Source organism: Rhinoraja longicauda, chromosome 44 (assembly GCF_053455715.1).
Source record: "Rhinoraja longicauda isolate Sanriku21f chromosome 44, sRhiLon1.1, whole genome shotgun sequence".
Lineage (NCBI taxonomy): Eukaryota > Metazoa > Chordata > Chondrichthyes > Rajiformes > Arhynchobatidae > Rhinoraja > Rhinoraja longicauda.
Genome location: NC_135996.1, coordinates 2,802,465 through 2,822,804, shown reverse-complemented (window position 1 = coordinate 2,822,804; position 20,340 = coordinate 2,802,465). Strand labels below are relative to the sequence as shown.

At 50.6% G+C, this 20,340-nt stretch overlaps 1 protein-coding gene across 1 annotated transcript; it reads left to right on the top strand.

Annotated features, from left to right (window-relative positions):
* The first annotated feature begins 6,195 nt into the window (after positions 1-6,195).
* On the top strand, positions 6,196-19,800 carry ttc24 (tetratricopeptide repeat domain 24). The gene is made up of 6 exons (XM_078431990.1): positions 6,196-6,937; positions 8,842-9,057; positions 10,350-10,478; positions 13,403-13,524; positions 17,975-18,094; positions 19,690-19,800. The coding sequence occupies exons 1-6, from the start codon at positions 6,196-6,198 to the stop codon at positions 19,798-19,800; spliced, it is 1,440 nt and encodes a 479-aa protein (XP_078288116.1).
* The last annotated feature ends 540 nt before the right edge of the window (positions 19,801-20,340 follow it).

Below are 20,340 nucleotides of genomic sequence, written 5' to 3'. Positions count from 1 at the left end.
GAAGGGCTGAATGGCCTCCTCCTGCACCTATTGTCTATTGTCTATTTGTGAATCGCCTGGCCAATCCCCAATAAATTATCCCAATGCACCAGTGAAGCGTACTCGACGAAATGTGTAGGAAGGAACGGCAGATGCTGGTTTAAACCCAAGATAGACACAAAATGCTGGGGGAGAAGAAGGGTCTCGACCCGAAACGTCGCCCATTCCTTCTATCCAGAGATGCTGCCTGTCCTGCTGAGTTACTCCAGCATTTACTATCTGTCTTCAGTGAAACATGCTCGTTATTTGCAATAACTGGCAGTTTTCACAGCAAGCTTCCCACCAGCACCAGTGTGGAATTAGGCAGATAATGGGGATGAGTGGTAAGGTTAATTAGTACGGTTGTCAGGGGTTATGGGGAGAAGGCAGGAGAATGGGGTTGGGAGGGAAAGATATATCACCCATGATTGAATGGCGGAATATGGCCTAATTCTGCTCCGAGAACGTCTGAACGTATGAGTGCATGGATAGGTACACGGATAGGAAAGGTTTAGTGGGGAAGGGAAGGGAGGGGAGGGGGGAGGAGGGGAGGGGGGGAGGGGGGAGAGGGGAGAGGGGAGGGGGGGAGGAGAGGGTGCTGCACCAATGCAGGAGAGGTTTGGGCCCAACGGGTCCACTTGGTCTATATTCCTCTAAATCTTTCCTATCCATGAACCTGTCAAAATGTCTTTTTATTCCAGTCTGAGGAAGGGTCTCAACCTGAAACGTCACCCATTGCTTTTCTCCATAGATGCTGCCTGAACCACTGAGTTTCTCCAGCATTTTGTGTCTATATTCAGTGTAAACTAGCACCAGTACTTCCTACACATTTTGTTACTCCACTGCCAAATCTCTTCAAGGTGTGCCTACTTTGAAGATGTTCTGCTCCTCTCTCCAACGGGAGTCCTGCAACACCCTCTCTCGCTGTTTCCCCTCTGCAATTTCTGAGTCTGAAGAAGGGTCTCGTCCCAAAACATCATCCATTCATTTTTCCAGAGATGCCGCCTGAACCGATGAGTTACTCCAGCATTTTGTGTCTACCGTTGGTGTAAACCAGCATGTGCAGCTCCCTCCTGCACAAATGTCTTTAAAATCTTCTACATACTAAAACTCTTGTTTGTTTGTTTGTTTGTTCCTGAACTACAGCCAAAACAGTACACGATAGAGCGACAATTTTAGGCCCACCTTACTCACTGTCGTCCCTTTGATGCTAGTGGAAGAGGTTTCATTGAAATCGGTGTTATATATTTAAAGTTATTCACATTTTAAAGTTTAAATCTATCTCCTATGGAGGGGTGGAGGGTGGTAGAGGGAGGGGGGAGGGAAGGAGGGTGGAGAAGGGAGGATAAGGGGGATGGAGTGGGGGGGAGGGGAAGGGGAGGGGAGGGGGGAGAGGGAGTGGGAATGGGGGATGGGAAGGGGGAGGGGAAGAGAGGGACAGAGGAACTATCTAAAGTTGGAGAAGTCAATGTTCATACCACTGGGCTGCAAGCTGCCCAGGCGAAATATGAGGTGATGTTCCTCCAATTTCCGGTGGGCCTCACTATGGCACTGGAGGAGGCCCATGACAGAAAGGTCAGACTGGAAGTGGGAGGGGGAGTTGAAGTGCTCAGCCACCAGGAGATCAGGTTGGTTATGGCGGACTGAGCGAAGGTGTTGAGCGAAACGATCGCCAAGCCTGCGTTTGGTTTCGCCGATGTAAAGAAGTTGACATCTAGAGCAGCGGATACAATAGATGAGGTTGGAGGAGGTGCAGGTGAACCTCTGTCTCACCTGGAAAGACTGTTTGGATCCTTGGATGGAGTTGTGGGGGGAGGTAAAGGGACAGGTGTTGCATCTCCTGCGGTTGCTGGGGAAAGTGCCCGGGGATGGGATGGTTTGATTTTTTTAGATTTAGAGATACAGCGCGGAAACAGGCCCTTCGGCCCACCGGGTCCGCACCGCCCAGCGATCCCTGCACATTAACACTATCCTACACACCCTAGGGGGAATTTTTACATTTGCCGAGCCAATTAACCTACATACCTGTACGTCTTTGGAGTGTGGGAGGAAACCGAAGATCTCGGAGAAAACCTACGCAGGTCACAGGGAGAACGTACAAACTCCGTACAGACGGCGCCCGTAGTCAGGATCGAACCTGAGTCTCCGGCGCTACATTCGCTGTAAGGCAGCAACTCTACTGCTGCGCCACTGTGCCGCAGGAAGGGACGAGTGGATCAGGGAGTTTCGGAGGGAACGGTCTCTGCGGAACGCAGAAAGGGGAGGGGATGGGAAGATGTGGCCAGTAGTGGGGTCCCGTTGTAGGTGACGGAAATGTTGGAGGATGATTTGTTGTACTAACTACGGGTATTGTCTGTATGGAGTTTGTATATTCTCCCGTGACCTGCGTAGGTTTTCTCCGAGATTTTCGGTTTCCTGCCCCACTCCAAAGCCATACGTAAGGTGGCGCAGTGGTAGAGTTGCTGCCTTACAGCGCTTACAGCGCCGGAGACCCGGGTTCGATCCCGACTACGGATGCCGTCTGTACGGAGTTTGTACGTTCTCCCCGTGACCTGCGTGGGTTTTCTCTGGGACCTCCGGTTTCCTCCCACACTCTAAAGACGTACAGGTTTGTAGGCTAATTGGCTTGGTATAATTATAAAATTGTCGCTAGTGTGTGCAGGGTAGTATGCTGGGGATCGCTGATCGGCACGGACTTGATAGGCCGAACTACACTAAATTTTGGTCTCCAAATTTGAGGAAGGATATTCTTGCTATTGAGGGCGTGCAGCATAGGTTAATTAGGTTAATTCCCGGAATGGCGGGACTGTCGTATGTCGAAAGACTGGATTGACTAGGCTGGTATACACTGGAATTTAGAAGAATGAAAGGAGATCTTATCGAAACGTATAAGATTATTAAGGGGTTGGACACGTTAGAGGCAGGAAACATATTCCCAATGGTGGGGGAGTCCAGAACAAGGGGCCACAGTTTAAGAATAAGGGGTAGGCCATTTAGAACGGAAATGAGGAAAAACGTTTTTCAGTCAGAGAGTTGTAAATCTGTGGAATTCTCTGCCTCAGAAGGCAGTGGAGGCCAATTCTCTGAATGCATTCAAGAGAGAGCTAGATAGAGCTCTTAAGGATAGCGGAGTCAGGGGGTATGGGGAGAAGGCAGGAACGGGGTATTGATTGAGAATGATCAGCCATGATCACATTGAATGGCGGTGCTGGCTCGAAGGGCCGAATGGCCTCCTCCTGCACCTATTGTCTATCGTCTAAAATAAACATTGCCAAGATAGCACCAGAACGTGGCAAGTCTTTGCCTTCTGGTGCTTGTGAAGGGTCTCCTATGCAAGTGACCTACCTTATTAAATCTCCTTTCTACAATGCTGAGAACTATATTCTGCACTCTATATTTTTTCTTCACTCTACTTTTTGTACTTGAGTTTGGCTTAATTGTATTCATGTGTTGGCTTACGTGATTTGATTAGATTGCATGCAAAGGAAAGCTCTTCACAAGATAGCACGCCACAAAAAGGTTTTTCACTCTACCTCGATAGACAGGTGACAATAATAAACTAAGCTAAACAAAACTGCAAGTTAGGATACATTTCAACTTTCTCTGATAAACTGTACCTCAGTCATGTGGCAATAATGCACCTAAACCAGTGATGCCACAACAGAGGACATTGCTGATAACCTGTCACTTTTCAATTCTGATTTCCAGATAATATCTGTCCTTTCTGAAGATCGGACTGTGTCTACTACTCTAAGTGCCATTTCATAAAAGTTCTGCAAAAGTTAACCTCCTCTAATTTACATAGAAATATGGAAAATAGGTGCAGGAGGAGGCCATTTGGCCCTTCGATCCAGCACCGCCATTCATTGTGATTTTATTTAGATTTAGAGATACAGCGCGGAAACAGGCCCTTCGGCCCACCAAGTCCGTGCCGCCCAGCAATCCCCGCACATTAACACTATCCTACACACACTAGGGACAAGTTTTTCACTGTATACGTGGCAATAAACTAATCTAAACTAAATTCTAATCCTTCCGTCCTCCACAGGCGACCACTTCTACGAGACCCTCCGGCTGAGACAGACACAGGCAGCGGACGAGGGGTAGGTGTGAACACTGCCTGCCCCCTGTGATGTTAGTTTAGTTCAGAGATACAGCGCGGAAACAGGGCCTTCGGCCCACCGTGTCCGCGCCGCCCAGCGATCCCCGCACACTAACACCCACTGGGGATAATTTTTACATTTACCAAGCCAATTAACCTACAAACCTGCACGTCTTTGGAGTGTGGGAGGAAACCGAAGATCACGGAGAAAACCCACGCAGGTCACGGGTAGAACGTACAAACTCCGTACAGACGGCGCTCAGATAATATCTGTCCTTTCTGAAGATCGGACTATGTGTTCTACTCTAAGTGCCATTTCATAAAAGTTCTGCAAAAGTTAACCTCCTCTAATTTACATAGAAACATAGAAACATGGAAAATAGGTGCAGGAAGAGGCTATTTGGCCCTTCGAGCCAGCACCGCCATTCATTGTGATCATGGCTGATCCACAATCAGTAACCCCTTCAGGCTTTTTCCCCATATCCCTTAGCCCGAAGAGCTAAATCTAACTCTCCCTTGAAAACACCCAGTCAATTGGCCTCCACTGCCTTCTGTGGCAGAGAATTCTACAGATTCACAACTCTCTGGGTAAAAAGGTTTTTCCTCATCTCAGTCCTAAATAGCCTACCACTTATTTTTAAACTGTGACCCCTGGTTCTGGACTCCCCCAACATCGGGAACATTTTTCTTGCATCTACCCTGTCCAATCCTCTAAGAATTTTAGATCTTTCTATAAGATCCGCTCTCATCCTTCTCAATTAGAAGGATGATGGGGGACTTCATGGAAACATACCAAATAGTGAAAGTCCTGCTGGATAGAGTGGATGTGGAGAGGATGTTTCCACTAGTGGGAGAGTCTAGAACCAGAGGCTATAGCCTCAGAATTAAAGTACGCACCTTCAGAATGGAGATGAGGAGGAATTTCTTTAGCCAGAGGGTGGTGAATCTGTGGGATTCTTTGCCACAGACGGCTGTGGAGACCAAGTCAATGGATGTATTGAGATTGACTAGTACGGGTTTCAGGGGTTATGGGGAGAAGGCAGGAGAATGGGGTTAGGAGGGAGAGATAGATCAGCCACGATTGAATGGCGGAGGAGACTTGATGGGCCGAATTCTGCTCCTATTACTTCTGATCTTATGTCCTTGTTTGAGGGCTATCTCCTCACTAAACTAAATGTGTAGGATGGAACTGCAAAGATGCTGGTTTACACCAAAAGGAGGAATTGGTTGAACTGGTAGGCCTGATGAAGGGTCTTGACTTAGATTTAGCTCTGAGGGCTAAAGGAATCAAGGGATCTGGGGAAAAAGCAGGAACGGGGTACTGATTTTGAATGTGTAGGAAAAAAACTGCATTTGCTGGTATAAATCGAAGGTAGACACAAAATGCTGGAGTAACTCAGCGGGTCAGGCAGCATCTCGGGAGAGAAGGAATGAGCGATGCTTCGGGTCGAGTCCCTGCTTCAGACTGAAGAAGGGTCTCGACCCGAAACGTCGCCTATTCCTTCTCTCCCGAGATGCTGCCTGACCTGCTGAGTTACTCCAGCATTTTGTGTCTGCCTACTGATTTTGGATATTTATTCACAAAATGCTGGAGTAACTCACCAGGTCAGGCAGCATCTCAGGAGAGAAGGAATGGGTGACATTTTGGGCCGAGACCCTTCTTCAGACTGATTTTGGATGATCAGCCATTGGGTCTGTCTGTGTGTGTGTGTGTGTGTGGGTGCATGTGCGTGTGGGTGCGGCTGCGGGTGCGTGCGTGTGTGTGTGTGGGTGTTTATGTGTGCGTGTGTGTGTGTGTGTGTGTGTGTGTGTGTGTGTGTGAGTTTGTGTGTGTGTGTGTGTGTGTGTGTGTTTGTGTGGGTGCGTGCGTGTGTGTGTGAGTGTGGCTGTGCGTCTGTCTCTCTGTCTGTCAGTGTGTGTGTCTGTCTGTCTATATGGGTGCATTCGGTGCTGGCTCGAATGGCCTACTCCTGCACCTATTTTTCTTTCTGTGTTTCTATGACCCGAAACATACCTATTCCTATACCTATTCCTTTTTGTCCCGTTCACTCCCAACAGGAGCAGGCCCGGAGATCATGGCTTCCGACCTGGAGCCCCCGCCGTGCTCTGGCTCGGCCCAGCCCGAAGGCAATGGGATGATAACGATGAAGCAGAAGAAGGAGAAGAGAAAGAAGCGGCCGATCGCCAGCCAGGGCGACGAGAAGCGCCAGGAGGCCCAGGCTGAGATTGAGGGCCTGACCCAGGCCGGAAGCCTGGCCCTGGCCCAGGAGCGTGCCGAAGAGGCGCTGGGCTCCTTCAAGAAGGCCTTCCTGATGTCGCTGAACGTCGAGGAGCAGAGCGTGCAGAGGGCGTGCGCCTTCAACCTGGGGGCGGCCTACGTGGCCTCGGGCAGGCCCGCCAAGGGCCTGGACTTCCTGCTGAGGTCTCAGCCGGCCGAGGGCGACGAGAGGCAGGGCGACCTGTACTTCAACCTGGGCATGGCCCAGGAAGGGCTGGGGGACCTGGAGAGGGCTGCCGAGCATTACCAGCAAGCCCTGGCCCACTACCGGGCCCGGCAGCCGCAGGGCGAGGCGGACACCTGCATGAAGCTGGCCGGCTGCCGGGCCCGGGCTGGCGACGAGGCCCAGGCTGCCCGCTGCTTCCTCAGGGCCGGACACCTCTACCGCCAAGGAGGAGGACCCGACATGGCCGCCGTCGCCCTGAACCAGGCGGCCGCACATATGCTCCAGTGCCGGCACTTCACCGCCACCCAGGTGACAGAGGTGCTGAACGAGTGCCGCACTGTCTGTGGCAACATCCACAACAAGGCCCTGCTCGGTGAGCAACTCACCACTCCCTGGTGTATGTGTGTGTGTTTGGGTCTGTCTGTGTGTGTGTGTGTGTGTGTGTGTGTGGGTGGGTGTGTGTGTGTGAGTGTGGCTGTGTGTCTCTGTGTGTGTGTGTGTGTGTGTGTGTGTGTGTGTTTGGGTCTGTCTGTGTGTGTGTGTGGGTGGGTGTGTGTGAGTGTGGCTGTGTGTCTCTTTCTCTGTCTGTGTGTGTGTGTTTGGGTCTGTCTGTGTGTTTGGGTCTGTCTGTGTGTGTGTGTGTGTGTGTGTGTGTGTGTGTGTGTGTGGGTGGGTGTGTGTGAGTGTGGCTGTGTGTCTCTTTCTCTGTCTGTGTGTGTGTGTGTGTCTGTGTGTGTGTGTGTGTCTGTGTGTGTTTGTGTCTGTCTGTGTGTGTGGGTGTGTGTGGGTGTGTGCGTGTGAGTGTGGCTCTGCGTCTGTCTCTCTGTCTGTGTGTGTGTCTGTCTGTCTATGTGGGTGTGTCTCTGTGTGTATGTGTGCCTTCTGTGTGTGTCTGTGCCTTCCTAGGGTCGCTGGGACATTGTTCGCGAGTTGGGCCGAAGGACCTGTTTCCACACTCTATCAATCTAAATGGTCTGTTGGCTGTGGGTAGATGATAACACGTTATGCAGACGGTGAAACTGAACTGGACGACAGTGAAACTAGTACGACGACTAAGGTGGGGAATCGTTGGTTGGCGTGGACTCTATAATGTATCTCAAAACTAAATTTTGATTAGTGCGGGTGTCAGGGGTTATGGGGAGAAGGCAGGAGAATATGGTTGAGAGGGAAACATGCATAGACAATAGACAATAGGTGCAGGAGGAGGCCATTCGGCCCTTCGAGCCTGTACGCACCACCATTCAATGTGATCACGGCTGATCATTCTCAATCAGTACCCCGTTCCTGCCTTCTCCCCATACCCCCTGACTCCGCTATCCTTAAGAGCTCTATCTAGCTCTCTCTTGAATGCATTCAGAGAATTGGCCTCCACTGCCTTCTGAGGCAGAGAATTCCACAGATTCACAATTCTCTGACTGAAAAAGTTTTTCCTCATCTCCGTTCTAAATGGCCGACCCCTTATTCTTAAACTGTGTGGCCCCTGGTTCTGGACTCCCCCAACATTGGGAACATGTTTCCTGCCTCTAACATGTCGAACCCCTTAATAATCTTATACGTTTCGATAAGATCCCCTCTCATCCTTTTAAATTCCAGTGTATACAAGCCTAGTCGCTCCAGTCTTTCAAAATATGACAGTCCCGCCATTCCAGGAATTAACCTAGTAAACCTACGCTGCACACCCTCAATAGCAAGAATATCATTCCTCAAATTTGGAGACCAAAACTGCACACAGTACTCCAGGTGCGGTCTCACTAGGGCCCTGTACAACTGCAGAAGGACCTCTTTGCTCCTATACTCAACTCCTCTTGTTATGAAGGCCAACATTCCATTGGCTTTCTTCACTGCCTGCTGTACCTGCATGCTTCCTTTCAGTGACTGATGCACTAGGACACCCAGATCTCGTTGTACGTCCCCTTTTCCTAACTTGACACCATTCAGATAATACTCTGCCTTCCTATTCTTACCACCAAAGTGGATAACCTCACACTTATCCACATTAAACTGCATCTGCCATGGATCCGCCCACTCACACAACCTGTCCAAGTCACCCTGCAACCTCATAGCATCTTCCTCACAGTTCACACTGCCACCCAGCTTTGTATCATCTGCAAATTTGCTAATGGTACTTTTACTCCCTTCATCCAAGTCAGCCGTGATTGAATGGCGGAGTAGACTTGATGGGCTGAATGGCCTCATTCTGGTCCTGGCACTTATGAGTGTGGACGATAAACTTAGCTTAAGAGACTGTTTTCACTTTGCTGCTCTCGCTGCTTCAAGGGAAACTCTACAACGACATCGGGCTGAGCTACTCTCAGCTGAAGATCTTCTCGCTGGCAGCCGAGTGCTTCGAGCAGGCCCTCCCCTACTGCCGGCGGGACTGCACCGAGCGGAGGAAAGAGGCCGTCATCCTGCAGAACCTCGGGGCCGTCCACAACACCACCGGGGACTTCAGCAGGGCCCTGGACTTCCACCAGAGGGCCGCGGGCCTACACGGTGAGGAGCCCCCTCCACCCCGCCATGAAGCTCACCCCCCTCCCCCCAGGCTGGCGGGTCCTGGGGCGGTCAGTGGGAGCGGGTTTAGAGTCAGGGGGTATGGGGAGAAGGCAGGAACGGGGTATTGATTGAGAATGATCGGCCATGATCACATTGAATGGTGGTGCGTACAGGCTCGAAGGGCCGAATGGCCTCCTCCTGCACCTATTGTCTATTGTCTAAGTTGTCATGTTTGATGGACTGTGTGGGGTGGGAGGACCCGTTGCTCCTCCTGTGCAGCAGGTGGCGCTGCACAAGACAAAGGGAGATGTGTTGTACATGGTGCTGTAGACAGAGTGTGTGTGGGGCAGTGCTGTTCAGCGCGGACTGCAGTTGTACAGGGCCCTAGTGAGACCGCACCTGGAGTACTGTGTGCAGTTGTACAGGGCCCTAGTGAGACCGCACCTGGAGTACTGTGTGCAGTTGTACCGGGCCCTAGTGAGACCGCACCTGGAGTACTGTGTGCAGTTGTACAGGGCCCTAGTGAGACCGCACCTGGAGTACTGTGTGCAGGTTTGGTCTCCAAATTTGAGGAAGGATATTCTTGCTATTGAGGGCGTGCAGCGTAGGTTTACTAGGTTAATTCCCGGAATGGCGGGACTGTCACATATGTTGAAAGACTGGAGCGACTAGGCTTGTATACACTGGAATTTAGAAGGATGAGAGGGGGTCTTATCGAAACATATAAGATTATTAAGGGGATGGACACGTTAGAGGCAGGAAACATGTTCCCAATGTTGAGGGAGTCCAGAACAAGGGGCCACACAGTTTAAGAATAAGGGGTAGGCCATTTAGAACTGAGATGAGGAAAAACCTTTTCAGTGAGAGAGTTGTGAATCTGTGGAATTCTCTGCCTCAGAAGGCAGTGGAGGCCAATTCTCTGAATGCATTCAAGAGAGAGCTAGATAGAGCTCTTAAGGATAGCGGAGTCAGGGGGTATGGGGAGAAGGCAGGAACGGGGTACTGATTGAGAATGATCAGCCATGAACACATTGAATGGCGTGCGTACAAGCTCGAAGGGCCGAATGGCCTCTTCCTGCACCAATTGTCTATTGTCTATTGACTCGGTGGGCCGAAGAGCCTGTTTCCGTGCTACATCTCTAAACTAAGCTAAACCAAACTACAAAGCTGTACATCTTTCGAGGGTGGGAGGAATGCTGGAGATCCCGTAGAAAACCCACGCAGGTGAAGGGGGCCGAAGGGCCTGTGTCTCCAGCTCTACAATAACGGGATGTCCCTCGTCTCCCCCCCAGGTTCCCTTGGAAACAGGAATGCCCAGGGGCAGTGTTTCTGCAACTTGGCCTACGCCTACAGTCAGCTGGGCGACCACGAAGAGGCAGCGGAGGGCTACCTGCACGCGCGGCAGGCTTTCAAAGACACCGGTGAGGATGCGGCAAGGTTGCCAACTTCCTCGCTCCCAAATACGGGACAAAGGGCGACGTCACCGCCCCGCGCCCCACGTGACCTCGCCCAGACAGCGGCCACGCGCTCCCGCTCCACCAATGGCGGCCGCCATTGGTGGAGCGGGAGCACGTGGCCGCTGGCTGGGTGAGGTCACGTGGGGCGCGGGGCGGCGACGTCGCTCTTTGTCCCGCACTTGGGAGAAAGGAAGCTGGGAAAACCGACTAATACGGGACAAACTAATTTAGCCCAAAATACGGGATGTCACCTTAGCTTTCGCTCAGTCCGCCTTAACCAACCTGATCTCCCGGTGGCTCAACACTTCAACTCCCCCTCCCACTCCCAGTCTGACCTTTCTGTCATGGGCCTCCTCCATTGTCATAGTGAGGTCCAACGCAAATTGGAGGAACAGCACCTCATATTTCGCTTGGGCAGCTTGCAGCCCAACGGTATGAACATTGACTTCTCCAACTTCAGATAGTTCCTCTGTCCCTCTCGTTTCCCCACCCCTCCCCCTTCCCAGTTCTCCCTCTGTCTTCCTGTCTCCGACTACATCCTATCTTCGTCCCGCCCCCTTCCCTGACATCAGTCTGAAGAAGGGTCTCGACCCGAAATGGGGTACGGGGAGAAGGCAGGAACGGGGTACTGATTGAGAATGATCAGCCATGATCACATTGAATGGCGGTGCGTACAGGCTCAAAGGGCCGAATGGCCTCCTCCTGCACCTGTTGTCTATTGTCTATTGTCACGGCTAATACGGGACAGTGGGCGACCCGAGGGAGGGGTGTTGCTGCATCTCTGCTGCTGCTGCTGCTGAGGAGGGGGGGGGGGGAATTAGAGGGCAGGGGTGAAGCCACTGAGAATCAGATTGGAACGACAGATGCAGGAAAAACCTTCCCAATGTTGGGCAAGTCCAGAACCAGGGGCCACACAGTCTTAGAATAAAGGGGAGGCCATTTAGACAATAGGCAACAGGTGCAGGAAGAGGCCAATTCGCCCCTTCGAGCCAGCACCGCCATTCAATGTGATCATGGCTGATCATTCTCAATCAGTACCCCGTTCCTGCCTTCTACCCATACCCCCTGACTCCGCTATCCTTAAGAGCTCTATCTAGCTCTCTCTTGAATGCATTCAGAGAATTGGCCTCCACTGCCTTCTGAGGCAGAGAATTCCACAGATTTACAACTCTCTGACTGAAAAAGTTTTTCCTCATCTCCGTTCTAAATGGCCGAACCTTTGCTCTTAAACTGTGTGGCCCCTGGTTCTGGATTCCCCCAACATTGGGAACATGTTTCCTGCCTCTAACGTGTCCAATCCCTTAATAATCTTATATGTTTCAATAAGATCCCCTATCATCCTTCTAAAACTGAGGTGAGAAGAAACCTTTTTCACCCAGAGAGTTGTGAATTTGTGGAATTCTCTGCCACAGAGGGCAGTGGAGACCAATTCACTGGATAGATTTAAAAGAGAGTTAGATAGAGCTCCAGGGGCTAGCGGAATCAAGGGATATGGGGAGAAGGCAGGCACGGGGTACTGATTGTGGATGATTAGCCATGATCACAATTCCAGTGTATACAAGCCTAGTCGCTCCAGTCCTTCAACATACGACAGTCCCGCAATTCCGGGAATTAACCTAGTAAACCTACGCTGCACGCCCTCAATAGCAAGAATATCCTTCCTCAAATTTGGAAACCAAAACTGCACACAGTACTCCAGGTGCGGTCTCACTAGGGCCCTGTACAACTGCAGAAGGACCTCTTTGCTCTTATACTCAACTCCTCTTGTTATGAAGGCCAACATTCCATTGGCTTTCTTCACTGCCTGCTGTACCTGCATGCTTCCTTTCTGTGACTGATGCACTAGGACACCCAGATCTAGTTGTACGTCCCCTTTTCCTAACTTGACACCATTCAGATAATACTCTGCCTTCCTATTCTTACCACCAAAGTGGATAACCTCACACTTATCCGCATTAAACTGCATCTGCCATGCATCCGCCCACTCACACGACCTGTCCAAGTCACCCTGCAACCTCATAGCATCTTCCTCACAGCTCACACTGCCACCCAGCTTTGTGTCATCTGCAAATTTGCTAATGGTACTTTTAATCCCATCACCCGGAAGGAGGGGGGGAGGGGGGGCCGTGAACAAAGAGGGGACCCATCAGGGGAAGCAATGAGGGGTCGCAGAGAACAAAGGGTGGGGGAACTGGCACGGGGGGTGGAGAGAATGAAGTGGGGACCCAGCAAGGGGGGGGAGGGGGGAAGGTAACATCAACCAAAGGGGGGACCCAGCAGGGGGTCACCGAGAATGAAGGGGGACTCGGCTGCCTGCTGCCACGTGCTGTATGATTTTACCGGGCTGTCTGTAAAACAAAATGTTTCACTGTACCAAAGGTACCTGTGACAATAAAGTATCATTGAATCATTCTCCAAAGACGTGCAGGTTTGTAGGTTAATTGGCTTGGTAAATGGAAAACTTGTCCCTAGTAGGTGCAGTAGTAGGCCATTCAGCCCTTCGAGCCAGCACCGCCATTCAATATGATCATGGCTGATCATCCTCAATCAGTACCCCGTTCCTGCTTTCTCCCCATACCCCTTGATTCCGTTAGCCCCAAGAGCTAAATCTAACTCTCTCTTGAAAACATCCAGTGAATCGGCCTCCACTGCCTTCTGTGGCAGAGAATCCCACAGATTCACAACTCTCTGGGTGAAAAAGTTTTTCCTCATCTCAGTCCAAAATGGCCGACCCCTTATTCTTAAACTGTGACTGACCCCTGGTTCTGGACTCCCCCAACACAGGGAACTTTTTCCCTGCATTGGGAATAGGTGACGTTTCGGGTCTGGACCCTTCTTCCTCTTCTAATCATTGATTGTTTCCCTCTTCCCCCTTGTTCCAAGTGCAGATGATTTTCACGGACAGTGGCAGGCTTGCGAAGGCTTGGGGGCAGCGAGGTTCCGCCTGGGAGACCCTGAGAAGGCCACCCTCTGCTACAAGCTGGCTTTAGCTGCTCTGGCCAAGTCACAGGTACCTCCACCAAAGATATACACCAAAGATACTAGAGGAACAAGATGGACCACTCCATTGAAATCGCCTGTACTGAAGTGTAGCACGCAAAGGAGCCAATTTAGTAAGCAAAACCCGCCGTCCGTTATGCCTCTCGCAGTGTAATCAGTGTTTTGGGGGACAGTATGTGTGATGATACCATTAAAATGATGGATTTTTAAATGATGGATGGATGAAAATGATGGATACCATTAGAAGGATGAGAGGGGATCTTATTGAAACAGCGTAGGTTCCCTAGTTTAATTCCCGGAATGGCGGGACTGTCATATGTTGAAAGACTGGAGCGACTAGGCTTGTTTATACTGGAATTTAGAAGGATGAGAGGGGATCTTATTGAAACAGCGTAGGTTTACTAGGTTAATTCCCGGAATGGCGGGACTGTCGTATGTTGAAAGACTGGAGCAACTAGGCTTTGTATACACTGGAATTTAGAAGGACGAGAGGGGATCTTATCGAAACGTATAAGATTATTAAGGGGTTGGACAAGTTAGAGGCAGGAAACATGTTCCCAATGTTGGGGGAGTCCAGAACCAGTGGCCACAGTTTAAGAATAAGGGGTCGGCCATTTAGAACGGAGATGAGGAAAAACTTTTCAGTCAGAGAGTTGTAAATCTGTGGAATTCTCTGCCTCAGAAGGCAGTGGAGGCCAGTTCTCTGAAAGCATTCAAGAGAGAGCTGGATAGAGCTCTTAAGGATAGCGGAGTCAGGAGGTATGGGGAGAAGGCAGGAACGGGGTACTGATTGAGAATGATCAGCCATGATCACTTTGAATGGTGGTGCTGGCTCGAAGGGCCGCATGGCCTCCTCCTGCACCTATTGTCTATTGTCTAAAATGCAGAATATATCTCATCTATTAATTCACAGATTTTTGTTATTTTTCTTTTAAAATGTTTCTGCAAGGTTCTGCCTACTAAAATGGTGCCGTGACGTACTACGGTTTTTAGGGTCGAGTAGTCTATCTTGTTCCTCTAGTATCTTTGCGATACACATATGAGGGTTGCCAACTTCCTCACTCCCAAATACAGGACAAGGTGACTTCACCGCCCCGCGCCCCACGTGACCTCACCCAGCCAGCGGCCATGTGCTCCCGCTCCACCAATGGCGGCCTCACGGGCGGGCAGCCTGATCCGCTGAGTTACCCATGACTGCTCCAACTCCTCCTCGGGAACATTTTTACCTGCAAGGGTCAGCACCCTTCTTCAGACCGAAAGTAGAGGGGAGGGAACTGGAGGTAGGAAAAGGCCAGGTCAAAGCGGGGCCAGCAACAGATGACCAAGGAAGGGTGGATCCCATAACGGCCCCATTGTGATGTAGGGAGGAACTGCAGATGCCGCTTTACACACAAAGTGCTGGAGTAGGCATGCAGGTGCAGCAGGCAGTGAAGAAAGCGAATGGTATGTTAGCATTCATAGCAAAAGGATTTGATTATAGGAGCAGGGAGGTTCTACTGCAGTTGTACAGGGCATTGGTGAGACCACACCTGGAGTATTGCGTACAGTTTTGGTCTCCTAATCTGAGGAAAGACATTCTTGCCATAGAGGGAGTACAGAGAAGGTTCACCAGATTGATTCCTGGGATGGCAGGACTTTCATATGAAGAAAGACAGGATAGACTCGGCTTGTACTCGCTGGAATTTAGAAGATTGAGGGGGGATCTTATAGAAATTTACAAAATTCTTAAGGGGTTGGACAGGCTAGATGCAGGAAGATTGTTCCCGATGTTGGGGAAGTCCAGAACAAGGGGTCACAGTTTAAGGATAAGGGGGAAGTCTTTTAGGACCGAGATGAGAAAGTTTTTTTTCACACAGAGAGTGGTGAATCTGTGGAATTCTCTGCCACAGAAGGTAGTTGAGGCCAGTTCATTGGCTATATTTAAGAGGGAGTTAGATGTGGCCCTTGTGGCTAAAGGGATCAGGGGGTATGGAGAGAAGGCAGGTACGGGATACTGAGTTGGTCGATCAGCCATGATCATATTGAATGGCGGTGCAGGCTCGAAGGGCCGAATGGCCTACTCCTGCACCTATTTTCTATGTTTCTAACTCAGCGGGTCAGGCAGCATCTCTGGAGGAAAGGAAGAGGTGATGTTTCGGGTCGAGACCCTTCTTCAGAATGAGTGTCAGGGGAGAGGGAAACAGAAGAGGGAGTAACCGGGGTGAGACTGGTCCTTGATTATGCTGCTGGTCTTGCCGAGGCAGCGTGAGGTGTAGATGGAGTCGGTGGAAGGGAGGTTGGTTTGTGTGACGGTCTGAGCTGCTGGCCTTGCCGAGGCAGCGTGAGGTGTAGATGGAGTCGGTGGGAGGGAGGTTGGTTTGTGTGACGGTCTGGGCTGCTGGCCTTGCCGTGGCAGCGTGAGGTGTAGATGGAATCGGTGGGAGGGAGGTTGGTTTGTGTGACGGTCTGGGCTGCCTCCAGAACTCTTTGAAATGTCTTACGGTCTTGGATTGAGATGATCCCAAACCGTGTCGGGTGGGGAGGAACTGGAATTTGCTGGAGATGGAACTGGACTCTGACAGTGGAGGAGGCCCAAGACAGAAAGATCAGTGTGGGAATGGGAGGGGAGGTAAGTGTTTGGCAACCGGGTGATTGCCTAGCCTAGGAGATCGGAGCGGAGGTGTTCAGCAGAATGATCGCCGAGCCAGCTCATGGTGTCGCCGATATACAGAAGTCCATATCTGGAACAGCGGATATAGTAGATGATGTCATAGAAGGTGCAAGTAAACCTCTGTCCTTGGACAGAGTGGAGGGAGGAGGTATAGGGACAGGAGTTGCATCTCTGCGGTTGCAGCGGAAGGTTCCTGGGGAAGGGGGGGTGGGGGCGGTTGGGTGGGAAGGGACGAGTTGACCAGAGAGTAGCGGAAGGAATGGTCTCTGTGGAAAGGGGTGATAATGTGGCTAGGGTGGGATCCTGTTGACAGTGACAAGGGTGGGTGGGGGGAGAGAAGAAGAACAGTGAGCGGCCTGGATAGAGTGGATGTGGAGAGGATGTTTCCACTAGTGGGAGAGTCTAGGACCAGAGGGCACAGCCTCAGAATTAAAGGACGTTCCTTTAGGAAGGAGATGAGGAGGAATTTCTTTAGTCAGAGGGCGGTGAATCTGTGGGATTCTTTGCCACAGACGGCTGTGGAGGCCACAAGTCAGTGGATATTTTTACGGCAGAGATGGATAGATTGTTGATTAGTGTGTGTGAAGGAACTGCAGATGCTGGTTTACATTGAAGATAGACATTAAATGCTGGAGTAACTCAGCGGGTCAGGCAGCATCTCTGGAGAGAAGGAATGGGTGACGTTTCGGGTCAAAACCCATCTTCAGACTCTTGTCAGAGGTTGCGGGGAGAAGGCAGGAGAAGGGGGTTAGGAGGGAGGGATGGATCAGCCATGATTGAATGGCACGGGTGGGTCTCGACCCGAAACGTCACCCATTCCTTCTCTCCAGAGATGCTGCCTGACCCGCTGAGTTACTCCAGCTTTTTGTGTCTAGAGTCGGAGTAGACTCGATGGGCCGAATGGTCTAATGTTCCCATAATGTCATATGTAGTGTGAACTGTGAGGAAGATGCTATGAGGTTGCAGGGTGACTTGGACAGGTTGTGTGAGTGGACGGATGCATGGTAGATGCAGTTTAATGTGGATAAGTGTGAGGTTATCAGTCAGTGCATCAGTCACTGAAAGGAAGCATGCAGGTACAGCAGGCAGTGAAGAAAGCCAATGGAATGTTGGCCTTCATAACAAGAGGAGTTGAGTATAGGAGCAAAGAGGTCCTTCTGCAGTTGTACAGGGCCCTAGTGAGACCGCACCTGGAGTACTGTGTGCAGTTTTGGTCTCCAAATTTGAGGAAGGATATTCTTGCTATTGAGGGTGTGCAGCGTAGGTTTACTAGGTTAATTCCCGGAATGGCGGGACTGTCGTATGTTGAAAGACTGGAGCGACTAGACTTGTATACACTGGAATTTAGAAGGATGAGAGGGGATCTTATCGAAATGTATAAGATTATTAAGGGGTTGGACACGTTAGAGGCAGGAAACATGTTCCCAATGTTGGGGGAGTCCAGAACCAGGGGCCACAGTTTAACAATAAGGGGTCGGCCATTTAGAACGGAGATGAGGAAAAACTTTTTCAGTCAGAGAGTTGTGAATCTGAGGAATTCTCTGCCTCAGAAGGCAGCGGAGGCCAATTCTCTGAATGAATTCAAGAGAGAGCTAGATAGAGCTCTTAAGGATAGCGGAGTCAGGGGGTATGGGGAGAAGGCAGGAACGGGGTACTGATTGAGAATGATCAGCCATGATCACATTGAATGGCGGTGCTGGCTCGAAGGGCCCAATGGCCTCCTCCTGCACCTGTTGTCTATTGTCTATTGAGAGAGGGGATGTAGGGGGTATATTAACATTGGTTCCCCTTTGTGGCCTTTCCCTAGCAGGAACCTACCAGCTCAGCACAAGAAAGGATTGTGAACAAGTTGGCAGACGCCATCCAGTATAAACTGTCTCTGAACAGTGTTTTGCCCCATGCTGGGGGCATCCTTCCCGCCATGCCTTTGGTGAGTAGTTAATCCAGGCTTCACTGGCCTCGCCATTCACAACGCCCTCTTCCATTTCAAAATGGAGCATCTTCTACCAACAGGTCCCATTTAGCCACCTCCTTGAGACAGCGCTTCCTGTGGATCGCTCCCCCGGTCGTTCCTCCTCCTCCCCGCTCCCATAGAAACATAGAAAGTAGATGCAGGAGTAGGCCATTCGGCCCTTCGAGCCTGTACGCACCGCCATCCAATATGATCATGGCTGATCATCCAGCTTAGTATCCCGTACCTGCCTTCTCTCCATACCCCCTGATCCCTTTAGCCACAAGGGCCACATCTAACTCCCTCTTAAATATAGCCAATGAACTGGCCTCAACTACCTTCTGTGGCAGAGAATTCCACAGATTCACCACTCTCTGTGTGAAGAAAAACTTTCTCATCCCGGTCCTAAAAGACTTCCCCCTAATCCTTAAACTGTGACCCCTTGTTCTGGACTTCCCCAACATCGGGAACAATCTTCCTGCATCTAGCCTGTCCAACCCCTTAAGAATTTTGTACGTTTCTATAAGATCCCCCCTCAATCTTCTAAATTCCAGTGAGTACAAGCCGAGTCTATCCAGTCTTTCTTCATATGAAAGTCCTGCCATCCTGCAGAAGGTACAGGAGCTTGAAAGCGCGCACCACCAGACTCAGGAACAGCTTCTTCCTCACCGTCATTAGGCTTCTCAACGGCCCTTCCATAAGCCAGGGTACTGTCCGATTCACCTCTACCCCATTGCGGACATTGGACTTTGCCTCTGGAACTGTCATGAGTCAAGAGTGTTTTATTGTCAAGCGTCCCGGATAGAATAATGAACTTCTTACTTGCAGCAGCAAAACATTATGACCACTGGCAGGCGAAGTGATTCACATTGATTATCTTGTTACAAAACCATGCTGACAGTCCCTGTCTACCCAAATGCTCATACACCGATCAGCCAAAACATTATGGCCACAGACAGGCGAAGTGAATAACATTGATTATCTTGTTACAATGGCACCTGTCAAGGGGTGGGATATATTAGGCAGCAAGCGAACAGTCAGTTCTTGAAGTTGACGTGTTGGATGCAGGAGAAATGGGGAGGAGTAAAGACCTGAGCAACTTTGACAAGGGCCAAATTGTTCTGGCCAGACGACTGGGTCAGAGCATCTCTGAAACGGCAAGGCTTGTGGGGTGCTCCCGGTCAGCAGTGGTGAGTACCGACCGACCGACAGTGGTCCGAGGAGGGACAAACCACAAACCGGCGACAGGCAGGATGTTGGGCGCCCAAGGCTCATCGATGCGCGAGGGCAACGAAGGCTATCCCGTCTGGTCCGAACTGACAGAAGGTCGACTGTGGCGCAAGTCACAGAAAATGTTAATGGTGGTGACGGGAGGAATGTGTCACAATACACAGTGCATCGCACCCTGCTGCGTATGGGGCTGCACACGGAGGACCAACAGCGTGTTAGGCAGGTGGGCATAATGTTTTGGCTCGTCAGGTCATCACGTTTTGGCTGATCGGTGTATCTTCGGTTTAAAGCAGCATCTGTAGTTCCTCCCTATACGTAATGGTCTAACAACGTGCCCTCCACAGAAGTATTTACCGGGGAGTTTCCCACGGACGAGCCCACTGTGTGAACCGATGGCGGTGACCCGGAGACAGGGCGGAGAGCAGCGGCCACAGCACAGGCAGCTCGTGCAGTAAGTGGAACGCAGCGTGTGGACACGGCTGTTACTGTTGTTTTATATCCAAAAATAAATTGAATCAATTATGTGCCAGAATAATATGTACAATGCAAAACAATACCCACCACCATAGCACAAAGCAAGACATTCTTGCCATAGAGGGAGTACAGAGAAGGTTCACCAGATTGATCCCTGGGATGGCAGGACTTTCATATGAAGAAAGACTGGATAGACTCGGCTTGTACTCGCTGGAATTTAGAAGATTGAGGGGGGATCTTATAGAAACGTACAAAATTCTTAAGGGGTTGGGCAGGCTAGATGCGGGAAGATTGTTCCCGATGTTGGGGAAGTCCAGAACAAGGGGTCACAGCTTAAGGATAAGGGGGAAGTCTTTTAGGACCGAGATGAGAAAGTTTTTTTTCACACAGAGAGTGGTGAATCTGTGGAATTCTCTACCACAGAAGGTAGTTGAGGCCAGTTCATTGGCTATATTTAAGAGGGAGTTAGATGTGGCCCTTGTGGCTAAAGGGATCGGGGGTATGGAGAGAAGGCAGGTACA